The sequence below is a fragment of the Plodia interpunctella genome, chromosome 4, assembly GCF_027563975.2.
Source record: "Plodia interpunctella isolate USDA-ARS_2022_Savannah chromosome 4, ilPloInte3.2, whole genome shotgun sequence".
NCBI classification, from domain to species: Eukaryota; Metazoa; Arthropoda; class Insecta; order Lepidoptera; family Pyralidae; genus Plodia; species Plodia interpunctella.
The window spans coordinates 3,462,003-3,484,932 of record NC_071297.1 but is presented as its reverse complement, the minus strand read 5'-3'; the positions used below and the strand labels follow the sequence as shown (position 1 = coordinate 3,484,932).

Sequence of the window (22,930 nt, the reverse complement as noted above, 5' to 3'; positions counted from 1 at the left end):
ACCACAGCGAGTTACATTGTTATTGGACGTACAAGGTCGTCCAAGAATGCAAATACGACGGTTCTAATTTCGATTTTCGAAAATCAATATCATGATATTTTAACTGTTTTACTCAGATTCCCATTCTAAATCTATACGATATCAGTCAATGTCATAATGACAGCGACAGACAAATTTGTCTTTAATCTGTGGATTTTGCATATGGCAGAGCAGCGACAGCGACACGACGACGTTTTTGTCAAAAATCGTTTTTCGGCTCGTACGTAGTACAACTCAGTGAATTGATTACGTTTCACATGATAGAAATTACAAAATACACGGAAACTGAGCACTATATTGTAGGAATTGTAACTTAATACAGTTCTTCTGGCAAAATGGGAAAGGCTAAAAAGGGTAAGAAGAACCCCAGTGCGGATGATGGGTGAGTATCTTATTCTGTCCCATCTTTGGCATATGTTTTCCGTAACATTTACCAATATCGATGATTGGCTCTAATATTTTGCGAATTTTTGCAGCGACAGTGATGTAGAAACAACAAATATTGACCATGTGAAACCGGCTACAAAGGGGAAAAAGTAAGTTAGCTAACTTTTAGGTTAAGTGCCTCTCGACAACCGTTCACTTGTATTTTGAGCACCTTATAAAAATAGTATTTTACTTGAAATATCACCTTATATTTTCATATTTTATCTCTGCATAATAGTTAACATTTGTGGTGCTATTTCAGCTGTAGATCCATTAAAATAATTTTCTTTCTATGCACTCTATATGTACTCTAATCTTGTATTATAATGGAAGGAATGCAGTTTTTCTTCTCCTGTGATCAAGTCACATGCTGTACCCTAAAGTGTTAAATCGGTAATTGGATTATATATTATATATTACTAGACTAGATGTGTCCCTGGGCCCCCTTGAGGATATTGAAATAAAAAGCAACCTATGTTGCATAGGAATAAAGCAATTTCCTACTGGTGAAAGATTTTTTGAAAATAGTATAAGTAGTTCTGCTTTCCATTTCGGAAGGATGTACTTTTATTTTGATTTCTGTAGATGTAGATAGATAAATGTATTTATCTCACTTGTCTGAGTTAAAATTACATATAAATTCTATATCAAGAATCATAATGTACTTTCCTTTTTACCGGTTTTATATAAGCGATTATATAAGAGGTTAATTTACTGTAAGCTATTATAGTGTTGAAATAAATAATGTATAGATATCACCTGGTAAAATTTTATTGTTTATTTCAGAATAATCCAAGATTCTGATGACAGTGACAATGAAAAACCTAAATCAAAGTCAAAGCATAAGAAATCAGTGGATGAAGATATCAAAGAAGTCACAAAGAGTGTAAAAAATGTATCTATTTCAAATAAATCTCAAAAGAAAAAAGTTAATGCTAGCAGTGAAGGTAAGTGTTCTATATCTTGAATTCTTGAATATATAATTGTCTATAATTCAATGGTGTTAATTTTGAAAGATTCCTATACAGTTTTATAAAAATAGTGGCAGCAGTTTCATGTGACTTTTTTTGTTGGTGCTGTACAGTACAGAGTCTGAATCAGCTCGCTATACTAATTTGGATGCTGGACTCCAGCACATTATGTATGAGGTAGATACTAGAATTGCACTCAGATGGGAGAGAATAACATCTATATTTTTTATAAAATCCTGCATTAAAAATTATTGTTTGTAAAAAAAAAGCTAACACATACATGCACATACTTGGACATAAAAACAAATTATATTTTTTTATTTAGATGATTCTGATGAAGAGCCTGAGCAAAAACCAAAGAAGAATAAAAAGAAGGAGGAGAAGAAAAGTGCATTTGCTCTCTTAGAAATAGAAGATGCTGATGTGTCCCCACCTGAGGCACATCCATCTTCGTCTGATGATGAAAAACCTGTACAAAAGCAACAAAAAAAACTTACACAAGATAAAAAAGAACCTGCAAAAAAAGGCAAAAAACAAAGAAGAAAGAAAGATGATAGTGATGAAGACATTGAAAAAGTACTTGCTGAGCTTGAAATGGAATATTCTGGTATCAAAAAGGAACCAACACCTGCTCCTGAACCCCCAAAAGTGGAGGAAGTAGTTGAAGAAAAAGCAAAATCTAAAAAGAAAGTTAAAAAGGAAGACCCCAAACCAGAACCAGAAAATCAAGCTGATGATAATGAAGGTAGTGATAATGAAAATGATGTTACTATTAAAACAGCAGCTCAAAAAAAAAAGGAAAAGAAAGAAAGAGAAAAGCAGAAAAAACTAGAAGCCAAGAAGAAAGAAAAGGAACTGGAGAACAAAAAAGAGCCTAGTGAGCCTAAACAAGTGACTAAAGCTCCAGAGAAAGCAGACAATAAAGTAAGCGAAGAACCTAAAGCGGTGGTTAAAGAGCCATCAGAAGAAAAAGAAGGAGAAGGAGATGGTGCTACTGTTGGAGAAGAGAAGAATAAAAAGAAGAAAAAGGGTGACAAAGGTGATAAAGAAGAAAAAAGCAAGAAAGGAGGTCCCACTAAGAAAACTATTGCTGCAATGCAAGAAGCTCTCAAAAAAGTGAAAGAGGAAGAGGAAAGATTAAAGAAAGAAGAAGAGGAAAGGATAAAGCAAGAGGAAGAAAGGGAGCAGCAGAGGTTAGAAGCTATTAGGTTAGAGAAGGAAAGGAAGGAACGGAAGAAACAAAAGGAAAAGGAGAGAAAAGAAAGGCTTAAAGCTGAGGGTAAATTACTTACTCCTAAACAAAGAGCGGATAAGGCAAGAGCTCAAGCTTTATTAGAATCTTTGAAAGCTCAGGGGGTTGAAATTGGATCTGCAGAGAAGAAACCACCCCGACTTGGCACGAGAGTAAAACCACAAAAGCTGAAGTCGCAAATGTCACAAGAGGCACCAGCCACACCTTCAGAAGAGAAGAAGATTGAGATAGAAATTGTGGATAAAAAGGTTAGTTATTTAGTTCAGTTTAATTTGTCTGTATTTATGCAACACAAACTGATTATTATCACTTTTGGAAATGCCTGTGCTAGCTTCTGAATGAATGTTTTTCATTCATTCATACAAGCTGTATCAGTTTGTGTTCTGAATGAAATTCTATTCTTTTCTTCTATTATTTTTAATGTGTTTCATCATTGTGTATTCTAATTTTATCACCAATGTAAATATTCACTGCCCAAGTTACTTCTAGAACAAGATCACAGTGTAAAAATTTTGGTATAATGAAAATATCTCCATCCAATAAATTCTAAGCAGGAAGAATCACCCAAGCCCGAGGGTAAGAAGGCAGAATCGGACAATGAATCTGTGAAGGATGCTTGGGATGCGGAGTCTTCCGAAGATGAGGCTGAGCCTGCCAAACCCGAGCCCATTGTGGAGACTCCTGTGAGAAGCCAGCAAAAGAAGCCTGAACCAGAGAAGCCTAAAGAGGTAAGATTTAAGACACATTAGCATTAATACAAAAGATGTCCGATTATCTCATCTTTGTGTATTTCTAATTGCGTTCGGGACTGAAACACTATGAAGACAAGGCAACAAAAATTAATGTTAAAACTTTGGAGATTTGGCTGTTATTTTACTACTAATCTGACGTCAGATTCGTTATGTGAATATTTTTGTGTTCTCCCTTGCTAGTTTAGTTATATTTAAAAAAGGAAACAAAGGAAACAAAAAAATGTTATCGCTACAAAATCAATGTGTACAATCTACAGGTTATTTATTTATTACAATTATGATAATACAGATCTACAGAATACACACCTTTTGCATTCTTTCTCAGAAGGAGGAAGAAGATGAAAGTTCTTCAGAAGAGGAAGACAGCTCTGAAGAGGACAGCAGTTCAGAAGAAGACTCTGATGATGACCAGATGACCGATGTCCAGAAAAAAAGGGAAGCTATTTTGAAAAGATTGGAGGTAGTACAGGTTTCTTTACTTTCAAAATAATATTTTTTTCTTTCATTTTCTTTTGCAAGTGTAGGGCTTTCTATTTAGTATGCATGTAGATAAAGATCTCATTCAAATGTAGGGTACTTTTTTCAAAATTTAAATTATAATGGGGGTTAAAAGTTTGTATGCAAATCATATCTGTTCCGCTTCTGCAGATTAATTCACGCGGGCGAAGCCGCGCTCAAAATCTAGTATGTGATATGTGATCTGGGACAGGTGGTTTTTGGCAAATAATTTTAATGTTATGTTAACAAAAATGTGAGAAAAAAGGCAAATCAAAAGAAAATATTATACATATAACAGCAACAACACATGATTATTAAGGTAAATGATACTTGAAGATACACATTGCAAGTAAAACAAGCAAGGAGCTGGCATGTGCACTTTTTTTTACTATGACTTTGTATACCTCATGGCTAAACGCGGGTTGCCCGCATCACTAGTGTAACGTTAAGAAACTAAGTAGAAATAAATAAAATTAATTCCAAACAAAATATAGAGCCTGATAAATAAATAAATAAAAAACAGAAACGCAAAGAAGAGAACGAAGTGAACAAAGTGAACAATCCTCTGCGTGCGGCGGTGGTCTGCGTGCTGGGCCACGTGGACACGGGCAAGACCAAGATCCTGGACAAGCTGCGGCGCACCAACGTGCAGGACGGCGAGGCGGGCGGCATCACGCAGCAGATCGGCGCCACCAATGTGCCCATTGAGAACATTAAGGAGCAGACCAAACATGTTAAGGGAGTGAGTGATTTTTAACCCTCCACGCAAAAAGAGAGGTGTTATAAGTTTGACCGCTAAGTGTATCTATGTATCTGTCTGTCTGTGTATGTGGCACTGTAGCTCATCAACCGGTGAACCGATTTGGATGCGGTTTTGTTTTATTTGATAGCTAATTTTTGTTCGGTGGTTCTTAGATATGTTTGATCAAAATTGGTTCAGCCGTTAAAAGTTGTAGCGAAATGAATATTGAAAGTCGGGTTTTTTTATTTGTCTGACAAATAAACTTTTATTATAATTGATTTAATGCTAATTTAGAAACATGAATTATATCGAAGCAAATGACGAGGGAGCAAATCAAACATGTCATAGAATCTGTGTCTTGTTATTTGTATGCTACTTTTTTCTAATGATCACGCACATAATCTCTATTTAACCAAATATACTCCTGTATCCAAACTTTCTCGTAAAGAATATTTTGTACATGTGGGCATGTGGTTCCGCCTTAGAATAGGACCACTCCATATCCTACCGTGGATATCGTACGAAGCGAGAGGACACAAAGCTTTGGCATCTTATATATAGCATTCCTAAGGAGAGTTGACGTCAGCCAGCCTGTGTGAAATCACAAACGAAACTTCAAAATTTTAAGGTTTATTTTTCACGCTGAGCCCGGGTTTCACGGCTTCACAGCCCCGAACGCAACCTGGACGGAAATGCGGAGATGAGAGAAAAAAAAAATCCTAACGACAGGAACAATTTACTGTCCTAAAATTATAAAGTTAATCTTGTCTGGTAAATAACATTTTGTGTATTCAGAAAATTAGATACTGATTTTTTTCTTAAAAGTTGCAACTTTTAGGGTTCTATACCTCAAAAGGTAAAACGGAACCCTTATAAAATCACACATCTGTTCAAACAAGACGCACGAAAATGAAAAAAACGTAATGTAGCGAATTTTGTAAGCCTCTCCACACAGTTTCAACTCCCACATAACTAATTATTGAAAATTTTTGTTTTTTTTTTAGGTGAACGAAATAGCCTTCAAACTGCCTGGTCTTCTCATCATAGACACACCCGGTCACGAATCGTTCAGTAATCTGAGGAATAGAGGTTCCTCACTTTGTGATATTGCTATATTGGTAAGTACTGTTCAAAAATTATTTTGTTGTTTTTGCTACTGCTATGTTGAAATAACATTTACATCAGAGAACAACGCAACAATATCATAATTTTTCCTCTTAGACTAGTATATTATGTCATCGAGGAAAAGATAGGAAAATTTTCAACTTACTTATTACTTTTTAATTTCAATTTACCTCAACTTAAACACGTACACTTATGGGTCTCACATTCATTCCTACCGTAACCTTGTTCCTTTTTATTTATTTCTTTTACTTAACATTCACAATTGTAGTCTTTATGTAAAACTTTTAAGGAAGTAGCAGGTCATTCCCATCACAAGTATCATTAGATTACTCACTGGGAACTCCTAGCCTTATATTGTAACCAAGATTACTGGAATAAATGAATTTTTTTTTTAATTTTACAAACAAGCCCGCCATACAGCTGAACATTATTTTCGACATTTTGAACCCTTGGCTCTGTCTACCCGGCAAGGGATAAAGATCTACCTAGGTACCTATATCCTCCTGTCGATATACCAGGGACATAGCCTAGGCACCTGTAGGCAACAAGATCATTCTCAATTAGTGTCGACCCCTGGCGGCAAGTTGTAAAATCACAACCACAACATTTTAAGCTTATTTTTTACGTGGAACCGCGGCGTCACAGCCCCGAATGCAATATCATTGATTTTGCAGCTTTTAAAATTACTCGAAAATTCCAGGTAGTAGACATAATGCATGGGCTAGAACCGCAGACGATCGAGTCGATCAATCTCCTAAAACAAAAGAAGACTCCTTTCATCGTAGCGCTGAACAAAATAGATCGCCTGTACGACTGGCAGAGTGCGCAACGAAAGGACGTCAGGGATATACTGAGGATGCAGCAGCAGAACACGCAGCTGGAGTTTGAGAAGAGGAGCAAGGATGTTATATTGCAGTTCGCTGAGCAGGTAAACTTATATTGAATAGAGTTATTCACTCTTGTACACATTTAGATTTAAATCTGATATAATATTACCAATAGGACAAATATAGACGTCATGCTAGGATTCTAGACGATTCGCAATTTCACATTGTCATTTCTGAGATGAGCAGTTTCCTTGCTGCTCTATTTACGAATGTAAATACGCGGTGTCACCCGCGTAATTATTTAAAAATACATTTTTCAACACAGTAGCGCCATCTACTTTTTAAGCGTCATTTACTATCATACTTTTGGACCAAATCCTAAGGGAATCGCGTACTATAAAGATTAGCCCAGCAATTTGAGCGTGATTCTTAACGCTCAAACATAACAAACAATAGAAACGTTCGCCTTTATAATTAAATAATTATATTAAGACAAATCACACGCAATGAGCTTGCCCCAAAGTTCGATACTGTGTTATGGGATACTAAATCAACGATACTATATTTTATAACAAATACATATATAGATAAACATCCAAGACCCGAACCAAAGAAAAAGATCATTTCCCATCATGACCGGACCGGGGATCGAACCCTCTTAGGACCAATCTGTTCAGAGGCAAGCACTTTATTACTGCGCCATCGAGGTCGTCAAAATGTCAATTTTAGTGGGATTTTGTTTGAATTTTATTTTTATATAAATCATATATAAATTCTTTTCAGGGTTTGAACGCTGCACTGTTCTACGACAACCCTGATCCTCGGACCTATGTCTCTCTCGTACCCACGTCAGCTGTGACTGGAGAAGGGATGGGCAACTTGCTGGCCATGATAGTACAGGCTTGCGAGGGGCCGCTACACAAGCGCCTCGTGTTCTCGCAACAGTTGCTGGCTACTGTTCTAGAGGTGTGTGTTACATGTCTGTATGTCTGTGTCTATCAATTTACTGGCCATATTGATTATAAATTATTTATATTATCAAATAAATTAAATCTTTCAACATGTTAAAAATTTAATATACAATATTGAATTTTTAACATGTTGAAAGATTTAATTTATAGATTGATGCCGACAAGAATGAACTGTTTAACGTTCTAATAATAATTTACGAGGGTACATAGGTACATATGTAAAACTAGCCTGTTTCTGGTCTTCTAAATTACACATGTAATATATTTATGAATTAACGCATTTATTCTATTCCAGGTGAAAGCTATCCCTGGATTGGGCACGACCATAGACACTATCCTTATCAATGGGACATTGAGAGAAGGAGACACCATGATATTAGCGGGCACGGACGGACCAATAGTTACGCAGATCAGATCATTACTGATGCCGCAGCCGATGAAGGAACTGCGAGTTAAGGTGAATATCGATTTTCCTGTTTTAGTAAATGGTAAGGGAAGTCAACCTCTTCTTCAAGTGAAGGTCTTCTCTTTGTATAAAACTTGACGAAATCTCACGAGCACTTGAAAGTTGGAATAAAAAGAGCATTGTACCTAATAAACGAAAAACGATGTATGTTGCAATAGTTTTTGTCAGTAAATGTATGTATGAAATAAAGCCTATTCTACATTACTTTAATCGAATTAGATTATTTAATAAGGCACTGGAAATTTTCCACCGAATGATACTAACCACTAAGTGATTGATATACAATGTCACCAAGTGCGATGTTCGGTTAACAGCTTATGCCCTGAAATGTCAAATTTATTTTATCTAAAATTATATTTCTCGCGTGCCAATTTTCTGTTACGATTGATAAGAAATGTATACCTTAAAATTTTGAAGATTTAATTGGCATTTTACGACTGACATCAAAGTAACTTAGTGTATTGTTATCTTCAGAACGCCTACATTGAATACAAAGAGGTGATCGGCGCGCAAGGGGTGAAGATTGCAGCCAAAGAACTGGAGAAAGCCATCGCTGGCCTCAATTTGTTGGTGGCGCAGAAACCGGATGAAGTCGACGTTTTGAAGTAATATAGTTTTTATAGATTGCTAAAATTATATTTCCCATTTTTAAATTAGGCAATATTATTTATCACAGTAAAATATTTTTATAATAAAAAAATAATGTCAGTAAAATAACTAATAATATAAGTAAGGTACAGTAATAATTAACATCAGTAAAGTTAATTGTATGCAAATAAATATATCTCTATTGGTTCACTCTTACTTTGTTGCGAATGGCCGATATTTTAATTGTGAAATCATAAGGCGTTTAAAAACGACCAAATTATTATTGAAATATAAATCATGCCAACTGTAATACGCTTTTTACGATTTTAAATTCTATCGTATCGTATCGGATCGCTTTTCGGCCGAGGATCACGTTTCGGCCGACACGCCAGGCGTGTTTACTCACGCATAGCGTGGTGGTTTCAGAGAGGAGGTGGCCCGCGAGCTGAAGTCCGCGCTGTCGTCCATCAAGCTGTCGGAGCGCGGGGTGTACGTACAAGCCTCCACTTTGGGTTCACTCGAAGCTCTGTTGGAATTCCTCAGGACTAGCAAGATTCCGGTAAGATCATTATATAATAGTGACTCCGCGCGCGTTACGACCGCCGTTCTTACCATATTTATTTCAACTAAGATAACCTGTTGCCCCTATGGCAGTGTCAAATTTTATTATTGTTTATTTTTGAGAAACTATTCCCCAAAGTAATAAAAAAAATGGTATGGACGGCGATCGAAATGCCAATTTTTTTTTTATTTGTACTGTTTATAATGAAGAAAACATGGTGAGGATACCTACACTGATCTGGCTAACTAACACCATAATGTTAAATATGTTTGTCTGTACTTTTAAGTCCATCAAAAAAATTATAAATCTAAAATCCTTTGTCAAAAGTATTGGTTTATGATTCCTTCGAAGATAGACTTTTAAAGCAATATTTTTTTTTGTCCACAGTATTCTGCCATCAGGATAGGTCCCGTGGTGAAACGTGACGTTATGAAAGCGTCCGCCATGTTGGAACATGATTCACAATATGCCACCATTCTTGCTTTTGATGTAAAGGTAAGTAAATATTTAGTTCATACAATAAAGATCGCTCATCAAAAATACACGAAGAGAAACGGGACAGAGCGCTAATATATTTTGTACCTAACCGTGTGTTGGCTTTTACTAGGGCTGGCTAGCGCGACCTGACGGCTAGGCTATTAGAATATGTAGTCCATAATCTCCCTTTCCTGAAAAGTTTCGACCCCCTAAAACATTCTGAGAATGAGACATTTTGTGGAAGGGACGTTATGAGAAAGGACAACGAGACACGTCTTTATGAATGGACTTCAACCACATTGGATAGTTTGTCTCATGTGGCTACGCTAAGACCATATATTTAGTTTTATAATTATTATATTTTATATCAGATCGAGCGAGACGCGCAGGAGTTAGCAGACAATTTAGGAGTGAAGATCTTCGCGGCTGACATCATCTACCACCTGTTCGACAAGTTCACTGCTTACCGCGAGGAACTGAGGCAGAGGAAACGGGAGGAATTCAAACATATAGCTGTGTTCCCTTGCAAACTTAAAGTGAGTCTTATTAATTTTGCGTTAGAGTTCTAAATTCAGCAGATGTAACACAATATAACATGTGTTAAGGAATACTAACTCAATGATACTACATATATTTTATCATCATCAGCTATTTAAATGCATTTATGAAACTTGACATTTACACGTAATATTTTTGACGAACAAAAAATTTTGATATCGTATCGTAATGAAAATTAGGCTTTAGGCATATCATAGTCATAAACATTTATAATATTTTTCACGACCCCGAACGCAACCGGGAACAGCAGAGATCAGAGTTTCTTCTGGATATGAGTGAACTTTGTCTCATGCATTACCATTTACTCGAGTGAAATAGCACATAGTCGATCTCACTCATGCAATTTGTAATGAAAAGGAAAGAACGATATGTTGCGCGTCAAATGTTCCCTAGTGTGTTCGTGGCTTTACAATCAATGTGTATATAATGTGTGTGCAGGTGCTGCCTCAGTTCGTGTTCAACTCCCGGGACCCGATCGTGGCGGGCGTCATGGTGGAGGCGGGCGTCGTCAAGGAGGGCACGCCCATCTGCGTGCCCAGCAAAGAGGTCAGGCTTATCACTATACCCTCTTACTTCACTTCCCTCTCCATACTAAAATTGTCTGGAAAAAAAATGCTTTTCTTATGTCATTATTTAAAAAACAAATTAAAATATTATAAATGATCTTTCTAAATAAGTTTGTACAGTCAAAAGCACATCAACCTACACAAATTCAATGCAATTTCGCCGCTATTACCGCGCCAATAAAGGTTCATGCAGGGTAACTTGATGCGCTGTTGACTGTACATTATTTTTTGATAAGTTTATCCTAGCGTTAATTATGTTTCCATACCTATATAGTTATAACTTATGTTTCTTCTGTAAATCTGGCAAAAAGAGTTCATCTATTTATCTATCTTGTCAATGTATATAAAAAACTAGCTGTGGCTCGCTCGAAAACTAATTTCTCAACTTTCAATGATGAAAAGATTTTAGCTTCTAATAAATTGGAAGTCATAGTCTCACAGATAACATTATAAGGTTTTAAATCCCCATTGGCACAGTTCGTGGAGCTGGGCATAGTGACGTCGATCGAGGTGAACCACAAACAAGTGGAGACGGCGCGCAAGGGCCAGGAGGTCTGCATCAAGATCGAGCCCATCCCGGGGGAGTCGCCCAAGATGTTCGGCCGACACTTCGACGAGACTGATATGCTAGTCAGCAAGGTCAGTGCTTTGCTGAGTCACAACTAGCCCGTCCCGGCTTCGCTCGGGTGATAACCCACTCTCGGACCTACTGAATGTATATACAAAATGTCATCAAAATCGGTCAAGCCGTTTCGGAGGAGTTTGGTGACTAAAACTGTGACACGAGTATTTTGTTTATTTCGGACCTACTATATGTACATACAACATTTCATCGAAATCGTATAAGTAATATGGTAACTAAAACTGTGACACGATATTTAATAGATTTATTTAGAGGTACATATTTTCTTTCAGCATCCATAATTTTTATGCCTTTGTTCCATTGTCACAACTTTCTTCACTTTCAAGTCACTTTTTTTCATAACATCGGGTTTCCTTGCTTACCACGTATGCCTGATATGCTATGAGAAAGCAACTTTTGATTTCATTATAATTTTCTACATGACCAGTAACAGACTACTATGCTCTGGGATTTTGATTAAATCCCAGGAGATACATTTTTCTCTTATCCTCGCGTGTTCCCGGTAAATAAACAATAACATTTTAAGATTCGGCTGTGATTATACAACTCCTCGCTTGCCTGATGTCAGTTCTCCTCGGTAATGCTATGCCTACTAGCTGCCTGAACTGTCTGTGTCTACTCGCCTCGTCCTTTTCTAGGGCTACACATATATTTTTTACACAAGTTAAAAAGCTTGTAAAAATACTATTATTTCGCTATATGCTGCGCGCTTAGATATCGCACCGTATTCCCGTTTTGTATACTTTATACATTGTTATAAATTGAAACACCGCCAAAGTAAAACGAAATCCTTGGGACATGCTGTTTATTTGTTGCAAGCCGGCGCTTCCGGTGTTATTTCTTAGAATGAAATTTGCTTTCAGCTAAACACTCTGTAAGTGTAACTTTCCATAAGTGTTTGTCTATAATTCCATTAGTACTAGCTCGAGAAATAATTATTTATTTTAGTCGCTCACCCTATACTTACAGTTTTACCCGATTCCATAGAGTAATTAATCACAATTCCATAATAAATGAATATCTATTTTAATTAATATAACATATTTTATATAACATACTCCTATGTCATTAGCTACCCCATTCAGAGCTATTAGGTATAAAAAAGCGGCCAAGTGCTAGTCGGACTCGCTCATGAATTGTTCATGGGTTCCGTAGCAACAAGTAATATAAGCGTAGCAATAAGTAACATAAAAGTTTATCGATTTTTGTATATTTTTTATATTTGTATTAATTGAATGAAAGGTAAATTGCGGTTTATGATTTATGACGTATAAAAAAACTATTTACTAGATCTCGTTCAAATCAATTTTCGGTGGAAGTTTACATATACATGTATGTTCATCATATATTTTTTGGAGTTTTATCATTCTCTTATTTTAGAAGTTACAGTGGAAGTGTCTCTCGCGCAAACTATTCAGTTTAAAAAATATATATTAGAAACCTTAATATAATTTTTGAAGACCTATCTATAGATAACCCAAACTTATTTGGTTTGATTAAAAAAAAAATGAGTTTCAGTTCTAAGTACTTAGACCCCCAAAATTTATTGTTTTTTTTTTCTATTTTTGTATAAAATCTTGATGCGATTCACAGAATACTTACCAAGTTTCAGTATAGTTATTATAGTTTCGGAAAAAAGTGTGTGTGTCTGTGACACACGGACGGACGGACAGACATGACGAATCTATAAGGGTTCCGATTTTGCCATTTGGCTACTGAACCCTAAAAATATACTCTTATGCTATAGATCTCAGTCAATACTTTTGACGAAAATATAGAGGCGACACATGAGATACACCAAGTTTTAAAAAAGCGCATATGTGGCAGTCATCTTTTAAATATGATAATCTAATTAAAAATCTAAGAGATAGCAAGAAAGGGTTTATATGGAGTTTTTTGATTGTGAAAATTTAGTCTTTTTTTCTTAATATATATTCCTAATTTATGGTCGCTACTACGGGATTCTTCATGAGCGAATCCGAGTCTCACTTAGCTACTTTTTTCTTTGTGATTTCCTTCGAGCGCAGCTTACTACACAGCAGGTTTTTTGATGCGGAAATAATACGAGCACTAACATTATACCGTTACCAAGTGTTCGAAACAAAAATAATAGAACAACATTTGCATAAAATTATACTTTTAAAAACCTAATAAAATTGAGCAGCTAGCTCCACACTACAAATTTCAGACCATAGATTATTTTTGTACCTATGCAAATTAACACTTGTGCCTACCTAATTTAAATATACGCAATAGCTTTAATCTTACTTTGAGTTAGATAAGATTAATAAGTGTGTCGCTAGTGTCTTTATAATTTACAAACGTCGTTCGTATCGATGTGCGACCCGTAACGATCTGATGAATGGTGTGCCTACATCGACTGATATCGCGCCTATTTTCGCCACCAGACTGCACAGATTGACACGAGCTATAATTGGAACGCGCATTCATAGTTATTTAGTTGTCCGGCAACACCTAAACATCGAATGTTTGCGTCCGGGAATAGCACGCGAGTGTCGTTGTGTGTGTTTTGTTTGCCGCTCGCGTTGCTTTACCCTTAGACTTGTTTGAAGTTTCTTCGTATTCGTGAAATGCATACAGCTAGATTCAATGTTTGATCAAATCTTTATATTTTATCTAACTAGCGGTCCGTCCCGGCTTCGCTTGGCCATAATAAATTATACACCTAAACCTTCTTCAGAAATCACACTATTTATTTAAAAAAACCCGCATCAAAATCTGTTGCGTAGTTTCAAAGATCTAAGCATACATAGGGACAGACAGCGGGAAGCGACTTTGTTTTGTATTATGTAGTGATTATAATAATTTTTATTATACCTTATTACTAACACTTTTAATTGTCAAATTTTATTCAAGTCGCCTTAAGGCATCTGACATGACTTTTATGACTACCACCATCTAGTGGCAAGGGCAAGTGGCATGGCATAGTACACTAGTGAATTAAATAGTGAACTAGTGTTCAGGTTTCTTCACGATGTTTTCCTTCATAGGAGCAAGCATTCATAGCAAGAAGTGGTCTATGGAAACTACTATTAAATGAGTCAGATTGGTATAATAATTCTAATTGTACAAGTAGGATCCGAACTTTCGATCACATGGTGTTCACCACTGGACCACCGCCGCCTTACCGATCTAATGAAGGTATTCATCTTTCTCATAACAGTTCAAGAAATTAAGCTCGTCTAAACAAACATTTCAGTTTCATTATGTATCAAAATCCTATACAAAGCATAGTTTATAAAATATAAAGTATGATTTTGATCATGATTTTAAATGCAACGTTGTTCTCTTCCCTTCTCATAACGCACCCAAACCACCGAAGCCTATTTATTGCTTTCTAATTTTTCTGTTCGGTGCCACTTTTAGATAGAAATAAGATTATTGTTAGTTCAGTTATCAAAGATCTATCAGTTGTCAAAGGTTTTTGTCCTTTGTTCGCCTCGTACGACATCCAAGGGAGGATACGGAGTGGTTCTATTGTGGGAATCACACATCACAGATCCTATTCCTTCCAGTATAATATCCTATTTCGTTCATTAAATGTTAGAGAAACAATTTAAAAAGCACAAAATTATATGCGAATTGTGTGGGCGTTACCTCTTTCCTCTTATGTTTAAAAAATCTAGAAATATATTTACATTACAATAACACTTCTGCAACATGCATTCCCATTGGGCCTAATCGTTTTACATTCACCAAAAGCTTTGTGACCGCATGAAAGAAATTCATTCACAAGTGCAAATGTACAATGAATGCAAAGGCGGTTTGCATCAATGGCCCCCTCGTGCGGCTCCATTGATCGTTGCAGCGGGTCTACGGGGGGTGTGAGGGGGCAGGGAGGATGCCGGGGTACAGGTCACTGGGTCGAGGGAAATTGCCGGCGGGAGCCGCACCAACTCCTGTTGACGTGAATATGCGTCCTAATTTTATTAGCTCTTGGACTATAAAGGGTTTTTTATTTTGAGCTAATTTGTATTGGACCATTTGGTAAAATTGGTAAAATTATTACCACGATTTTGAGGTAATTTGTATTGTTTGTCGTGATCAGTGCATATGCAGTGCAGTAGCTTATGTTTAACTATATCTATTCTATCCGGGCCACTATATCTATTCCAAATTTCATTAAAATCGATCCAGCGGTTTAGCCGAGAAAGTTGTGACAGACAGGCGAACATTCGCATTTAGGTACCTATAGTAATCAGTGTGGATTTAACTGATTTTGGAAACTATTATAGGGGTCAATATCGTAATAAATAATAGTAAATCTACTTATAAAAGATTTTTTTAGATTTACTTTTACATTTAATTTTAGATTTAGTTAAGTTCTTTAAATTTGCTGAGGCTGCCTCGTGGGTCATCAATCCTAATTTATAAACCAAATCCGGTATTGTTATTTCGATAAAATAAACATGAATAGCTCGAAAAGTCCACGGTTGGAACAAAATCGCGTCTGGATATTCTGCCAGACTCTTGTCGGTGGAGTTGCTTCCCTTGTGTTCTTCTCCATAGCTAATTTCTTCGGTGAAAAATTAATCTTGTAATATTCTCGATCCATGTAAATGAGATGTGAACTCGGTCCGTCACCCGCGCGAAGGCCGAAGTATTTTCGGCGGTGACGTCACCGCCTCCCATGCGCCCGCGTTGTGCGCCATCCCATCGGCAACTCTTCGTGGACACCTTTACAACGACATTTAATTTCACTCAAGTAGGAAAGTGGACTCTGGGCTTCGACGCTCGACGGCGACGGAGGTAACCGGGAAAATTGCCAGATGAGAGAGAATTGATTTTACTGGATGGCAAATTATTTTTTTTATGCCACGTGATTATCTTTTCAATGGGTTTCAATTTTCTTAATGACGAATTGACGGCAATTTGTCATCAGGGGATGGAATTTAATTTAAAATTAGTTAATTCTACAGAATTTACAAGTCTTTATCCTTATCCTTACATATTATAAAACAAAGTCATCATCAGCATCTGCCTGTCTGTTTGCAATTAACTCAAAAACTGATGTATAGATGTATAAAATAAAATAAATTCTGTAAATATGTAAGAACACCTCATTGTTATGTACCCTATGTGCATGTGTAGTAAACCTGCACCTGTGATGGCAGCTGGATATAACTATGTCGAGTCTATATGTAACGGGGCTTAATAGATCGATTAATTTCGTCTGTCCACAAAGTTGCGTCGTGGGTGTCTATGATCGATAGCTGCCTCTTGACGCATATCCGGCCTTATAAGTACATGAATTCGCCAAACAAAATTACTTTCATTTTATCCATGATAATTTCGTCAACTACTCAACGTCAGAACGGCATCTGGGGCACCCCTCTTTGTACCTACCATAGTTATATCACCTATTGCTGTAAACATAAAGATCATATTCGTGCTTTACGGCTGCTGTAGCGTAAGACGACACACATACAAACCCCATGTCGCAGGCACTCACACAGACGCAATGACCGGGTCAAATCCCCATACTAGATGCTCCATTGATATTTCGCAGTGCGGCTCCATTGATGAAACTATGCATTAATGTCGCCATAGAGAATATCCTTAACGGATATAATATTCTAAATGTGTTTTATGCTTGCTTTTTATCAAGTTGGTACTTTCCACCGGTGAAGACTATATTTTTTATGAGTTTTTGCATAGTTTCGATTACGATATCACGATTAATATATTATTTTATTAAATTCATTTCGATGTGTATTTTCATGTGATTACCAATTTTCCAGCAAATTGGTAGATTTTAAATTTAAAACTATCATTGGGTATTAACCACATTCTGTATAACATTTTAATAGGTACTTTTAATTTCAAAGTTTATCTAAATTTATTATTGTATTAGGTACTCCCAATTTTTATATGTTATTTTTCAATAATTTCCATATCACACTACTTAACTTGACTGGGATTTCAACCTTGATGGTTTCATTGGATTTCCCACCCCCTATTCTAAAAATAGCAAGTTCCGCATTTCTCACTAACCCAATACCGAGACCTCGAATGTCGTTAGCTGGAGTCCCAGCCGGGGTGCAGCGGGGCTGAGGGGTCGCGGGGTGCTTCTGACCTACTTCCTTGCTTGCACAACCTGTCCTATTTTCTCAATGACGTCATACCCTCCATTCACCTCCAAGAACTGAATCGATGCGTCCGAAACTGGGTCGACCTGAATGAACCACTCGCACATTCAATGTGATGCTATTTTTAGGAGTCCAGCCCCTGCAACCAGTTTTTGCGGATGTTCGGTAGGCCGCAATTATATTCAGCGTTCCGTGAATTAATTTATGACATATCGATATAGCTTGCAATTTGTATTGAATTCTCAGTCGATTTCAACTCTGCAAGACCGGCTACGCGTGCGGTTCAAGCGGTCCTATAATTAAAGTTATCGTTACTCCGGTCGTTATAATTTTTTTGAAATCCTATTCTTAACTAGTTTTTCTCATTAAACCGATAATAAATCCAATAGACGAACAGGCTAACCCACCTTATAAGCTGATGAGAAAACGCTGCTTTCGTTTTTGTCGCGTTATCGTCGTCAAAATGGCGAAATCGTTCCAACTATCTGCGTACGTGTCACATCTTCGAAAATTCTTTGAACATTCAGTTTTATTACATATAGTATATTTATTACATAAAATAGATGTTTAATCAGTGAATTAGTATCCAATGCTGCGAGAAAACGCTATCAGATTTCTAACTGGTAGGAATTAGTGGAATAGGCCTTAGTGTATTCTGTAATTACGATTATTTATTAAAATATGTATATAGGTATTAATAAAGCAATAGTGAATTTGTTAATTTAATATCTGGCGCATTATAGTTTTTGTGGGAAACTATAACCCTAAAATTGAAACGGTACGTTGTTCCAGATTTCGCGAGCCAGTATTGACGCGTGCAAGGACTACTTCCGCGACGACCTCATCAAGACGGACTGGCAGCTGATGGTGGAGCTCAAGAAACTCTTCCAGATCCTCTAACCCACTGCGCCCCAGCCGACAGCCAGCTTGCTCGCGATCTTACGTACCTGGGGATAGACCATCCCTATCTCTAGTTTGTCTGTTCCATCTACCCGTGTAGTAACACCAGTCTGTATCATAGAATCTCAAAGCATCCATCACATTGTGTCATAATGTATCCTATAGTCATTTATAAAAGTCAATAATGTTCTGTGCTGTGCCGTTATATTTTTATTTACTGCCATGTGTTGAGATTGAAATATTTTAACAAATTGATTTGGTTTCTATGATGAGAGACACGTTGTAAATAGTATTATACACGTTTATTTATTTTTTGTGCGAAGCGTCTCATTTTTACCTTGGGTATCTTTGTTTGGACCATAATTTTGGCTCGTGGTTGAAGAAACTGTAATAAATTTGCCAACAACAGTGTGGTTCAGCCGTTTGTGTATATTCCCGAAAATCATTTGTAAATATTCATGGTTTACAAAATTTGTCGTATGTAAATAACAGATTAATAAACTAGGTTGTTGAATCACCATGGCATGTCTTTGTATTACATACTTTTATTATGTATTGTAGTAACATGTATTTGTAGTGCAATAAACGATCTCGTCTGTATGGTATTTGAGTGTATTCGTAGGGTAATACCAGTTTTTCTTCGGTGCTTCTATTGTAGATGACTAACGCCAAATTGTTTATTCATCGTTAGATATTAGAGGTAATAATAAATTGTAATGCTGTGGCGATCCACCAGTGGAAGGACAGAGGTACTTAGTTAATGGAGTGTGCAAATATATTAATTAAAAAAAAATGAAGCCATTTGATCAAATTGCTGGACAAATTTGTGGGTTTTTATATTTCTTGCTGCAATAATACATGCAGACTATTCATGGTCATTAATAGCGCATACTCTACAGACAAAAGAATCGCTATATATCAGGCGTGTTCGGGGGGTCGTGTATTGTACGAAATTAAATCGAAGATGAAAGACTATGCTCTATTGTACAGTCGGGAGCGGATTGAACGCGGAATGCAGGGCAACTGTCCATATTGAAGGTACAGAAGGTTGTATTTTATATGTAGGTATTTTCCCTTTTTGAAATGCTTTGTATTATATAGATGGAATCGGACATATTCTTATATTGAAGAAATTTTATTAAACTTCTTAATATATTTTGGATTTAATTTTTAAAGAATACACCTGTCCTAAATATTGACACCATTTGAAGAACAGTTTTGTATAAGTATCAAAATCATAGTACACTATGATACAGATATAGTATCACGTCTTTATTCCGTACGGGGTAGACAGTCAAGAGTTGTGAAACTTGGAGGCTACATTTAGCTGTAGTGTATGGCGGGCTTATTGGCAACCTATCGCCTGCAGAAAATATCTCCAGATTATATAGTCCTTTCCCTTTATTGACTTATAATTTGCGTGGGAGGAAAAGCAGCAGTCACGTACGCACACGTGATGTTGAAAATAGAAATATGCACACATTAATATATGCATTCGTTTATAATCTGGTTCCAGTATCTACGTAGGTAACTACTCTGATCGTCTCCATTATACTCCTAAATAACTAAATTATTAATGTTTTTGCAGTACCGATCCTACCTAGATCTGAAGTGTGTTCGGGTCACGTCTGCCGCATACATTCAAAGAGACTGACACAGATAACTACCTGATTTCCATTCCAGTCTATGGTTACGGGAAGAGAAGTCCAATGGACGTGATACATAACTCGTTCTCTGTCGATCGTTCGACTATATAGAGACCAAGGATTAGAGATGCGTGGAATAGCTTTTATCCAACAGTGGGACAAATAGCTCAGTAGAAAGTAAATATAGCTACGTGCCATCACAAAAACAAATTGCGTTAAATACAAAAAAATGTAGTTACGAGTATCTAACAGTATCAAGTGTTGCAAGAATGAGTTTATTTTAACAGTAAAATTGTTGATATAGTACTTATGTACGTATTATTATAAATATATATATAAGCGGATGATAATCATACACAAACCATTCTGTCATATCTACCATAACACATACCATATCACTTTGGATAACTCAATATACATCAGTATATGGATACCTACTAGAAAATTAAGATTTTTTATATTTAGGGTTTGGCACCGATTCTCGTAATAACATTAGGTAACACAACAACGCATAAGCATGACAACTTAATGGATGGCAAACCGAGCTAGCTTGGTCTATTTGCCGTTGGTGATGGTTTGCGGGAAGGCCAGCACTCCTCATACCATTTCTAAGAAAGACCAATGCGGTGCCAGTGACACAGTCGATTGGGTGGGGCGAACACCGTAGGTAGGTACCCCTCTATTTTTATTATTGTTCATCCGCATGCTCTCCGATGCATAATCAACTGTTCCACTCAACATTTACAAGCTGACCGTTACTGAAGACCTCATAAGGATGTATCAGGATCTTGAGTTTTTAGCTACATAATAATATTTTGATAATTATGGCATATTTTTGGTTGTTTTTGGGCACAATTTGAAGCGGTAACTATGGAGACGCGGTGTGTGTGGGCGAGGAGGTTGGTATTTCAGGGTCTAGGTCACGCCCCGGGCTATGAGGCGCATGCGCGGGCCACTGGGCTCGCTTCAGGAACCGTCCGCTCAAAGCCGTCGGACTCTTCCTGATGGTAGCAACTTCTGGGTGAAGTCGCGGACTACAACGAGTGCTAACTAGTAGATTGAAATCTGTTGTTGTGTTGTGATAAGTGAAATTGTGTGTTTGTTGGCGTTCCTGTGTTCAGTCGTGTGCGGAAGCTTTACCAAGGTATTTATTTTTTTAAAGAATGGGCAAAAAGTAGACAAGTTACGTTCATAGGTAGGTACATTTCTAATAAAAAAATGTATTGTAAACAAAAACGAACTCTTTTAATTTTGAATAAAATATAATTTAAAACCTATTTTAAAAATAACGCCATTCACTGCCTTTCCACGATGTGGACCATGCCTATTTACACCTAGGGTTTTAAAATAATTTATCTGGAAGTCGATAAACAACAGCATAATAATGCTTACTGCCACCAGTGCCACCGCCGTAAGCGAAGGAAAAATATCATCTGTTAGGTTTATATCTAGAGCATAGCATAAAGAATACTAGAGCTTATAAAAAAAAGTAGGTAAGTACCTAGTTAACAGAAGCAAATCCAATACGATAATAATATGCAATCAACTGTGGCAATCAAGCAGTCTACAATTTAGATAAAAACAAATATTGGCAAACTTATATGGCTCATTTGATTTGAATTATATTTTAGAATATTCCAAATTAAAGCACTTTGTCACGTAAAAATAGATTTTCTTACAAAATCTCCAAAAATCCTATGAGAGAAATAATCCAAGGAGATTTTTAAAACAAATTGTTCATTTCCGTTCCGTGTACCTACCCCTTATGCAAAGGGGAATAATTTGATAAAATCACAAAAATGCTCTTCTCAGGGGGATCATGTAGAGGGGATTCTTGAATAAGCCTAACTTTACCGTTACTGATGTTGAATAGACCTTTGAAATAAGTTGCTCAGTAAGTTCCTAGAATATTGTACTGAACTGACATTTAAAAGATGAATTATAAGAAAACGCAGAGCGGTGAAAGGTAATTACCTATATTGGTCCACAGATTCACTCTTTCTAATGTATCTCTTCCTATCTATGTCCAAGGTATGTAAGTAGAAGTAGAACTCGACTTTTGTGAGGACGAATCAATAAATAAGATGACAAGTAAAGCTAATCCTATTTAGAGCATGTACTCAAAGCATGTGATTATATGTGACTAGACCAAATTCACGTCAAATACCTACTCTATGATATTTTATATAAGTGTAATAACACCTAAAGGGCTCTGCAGTATATCAGGCACGATTTGCGGATGCTGACGTAGATGATTTAGATAAATAAATAAATATAAATATATACACAACAAATCACACAGATTGAGCTAGCCCCAAAGTAAGTTCGAGACTTGTGTTATGGAATACTAACTCAACGATACTATATTTTATAACAAATACATATAGAAAAAGAACATTTTCCATCATGACCCGACCGGGGATCGAACCCGGGACCTCTCGGTTCAGTGGCAAGAACTTTACCACTACGCCACCGAGGTCGTCATATTGGCACAGTTAACAAATTAAAACTAAGTATACCGATATGAAAAGCCATCTTATCTTGACTCGTTAAATAGTTAAGTATTAGTACTTAACTATTTAACAAGTCGAGATAAGATGGCTTTTCATACAGCCGAATACCTAAGTATTCGGCTTGTTAAGTACTTCAGGTGTTTAGTTACTTTGAAAAAAAGAGTTCATCTAAACAACATAGATCAACGTATCTGGCAATCCGTGTGACACGAATACGGCACTGGCATAACATCAATAACTAAAGTGTAGACAAGGTCGCCTTAAGTTCAGCCATTTCGTGTATCATCAGCAGCAACTA

General features: G+C 36.6%; 1 protein-coding gene across 4 annotated transcripts; it reads left to right on the top strand.

Annotated features, from left to right (window-relative positions):
- The first annotated feature begins 206 nt into the window (after positions 1–206).
- Positions 207–19,628, top strand: eIF5B (eukaryotic translation initiation factor 5B). 4 transcript variants are annotated; one of them, XM_053743934.2, is made up of 18 exons: positions 207–421; positions 516–575; positions 1,252–1,412; positions 1,762–2,936; positions 3,243–3,416; positions 3,769–3,900; positions 4,462–4,680; positions 5,685–5,798; positions 6,506–6,733; positions 7,416–7,598; positions 7,899–8,060; positions 8,544–8,674; positions 9,084–9,216; positions 9,607–9,714; positions 10,068–10,232; positions 10,693–10,800; positions 11,298–11,459; positions 18,366–19,628. In XM_053743934.2, the coding sequence occupies exons 1-18, from the start codon at positions 375–377 to the stop codon at positions 18,471–18,473; spliced, it is 3,570 nt and encodes a 1,189-aa protein (XP_053599909.1). In that variant the 5' UTR covers positions 207–374; the 3' UTR covers positions 18,474–19,628. The 4 variants fall into 4 exon arrangements, with proteins under 4 accessions (XP_053599909.1, XP_053599907.1, XP_053599908.1 ...); XM_053743932.2 differs by having other exon boundaries at positions 3,766–3,900; XM_053743933.2 differs by having other exon boundaries at positions 3,240–3,416.
- Positions 19,629–22,930: the final 3,302 nt, after the last annotated feature.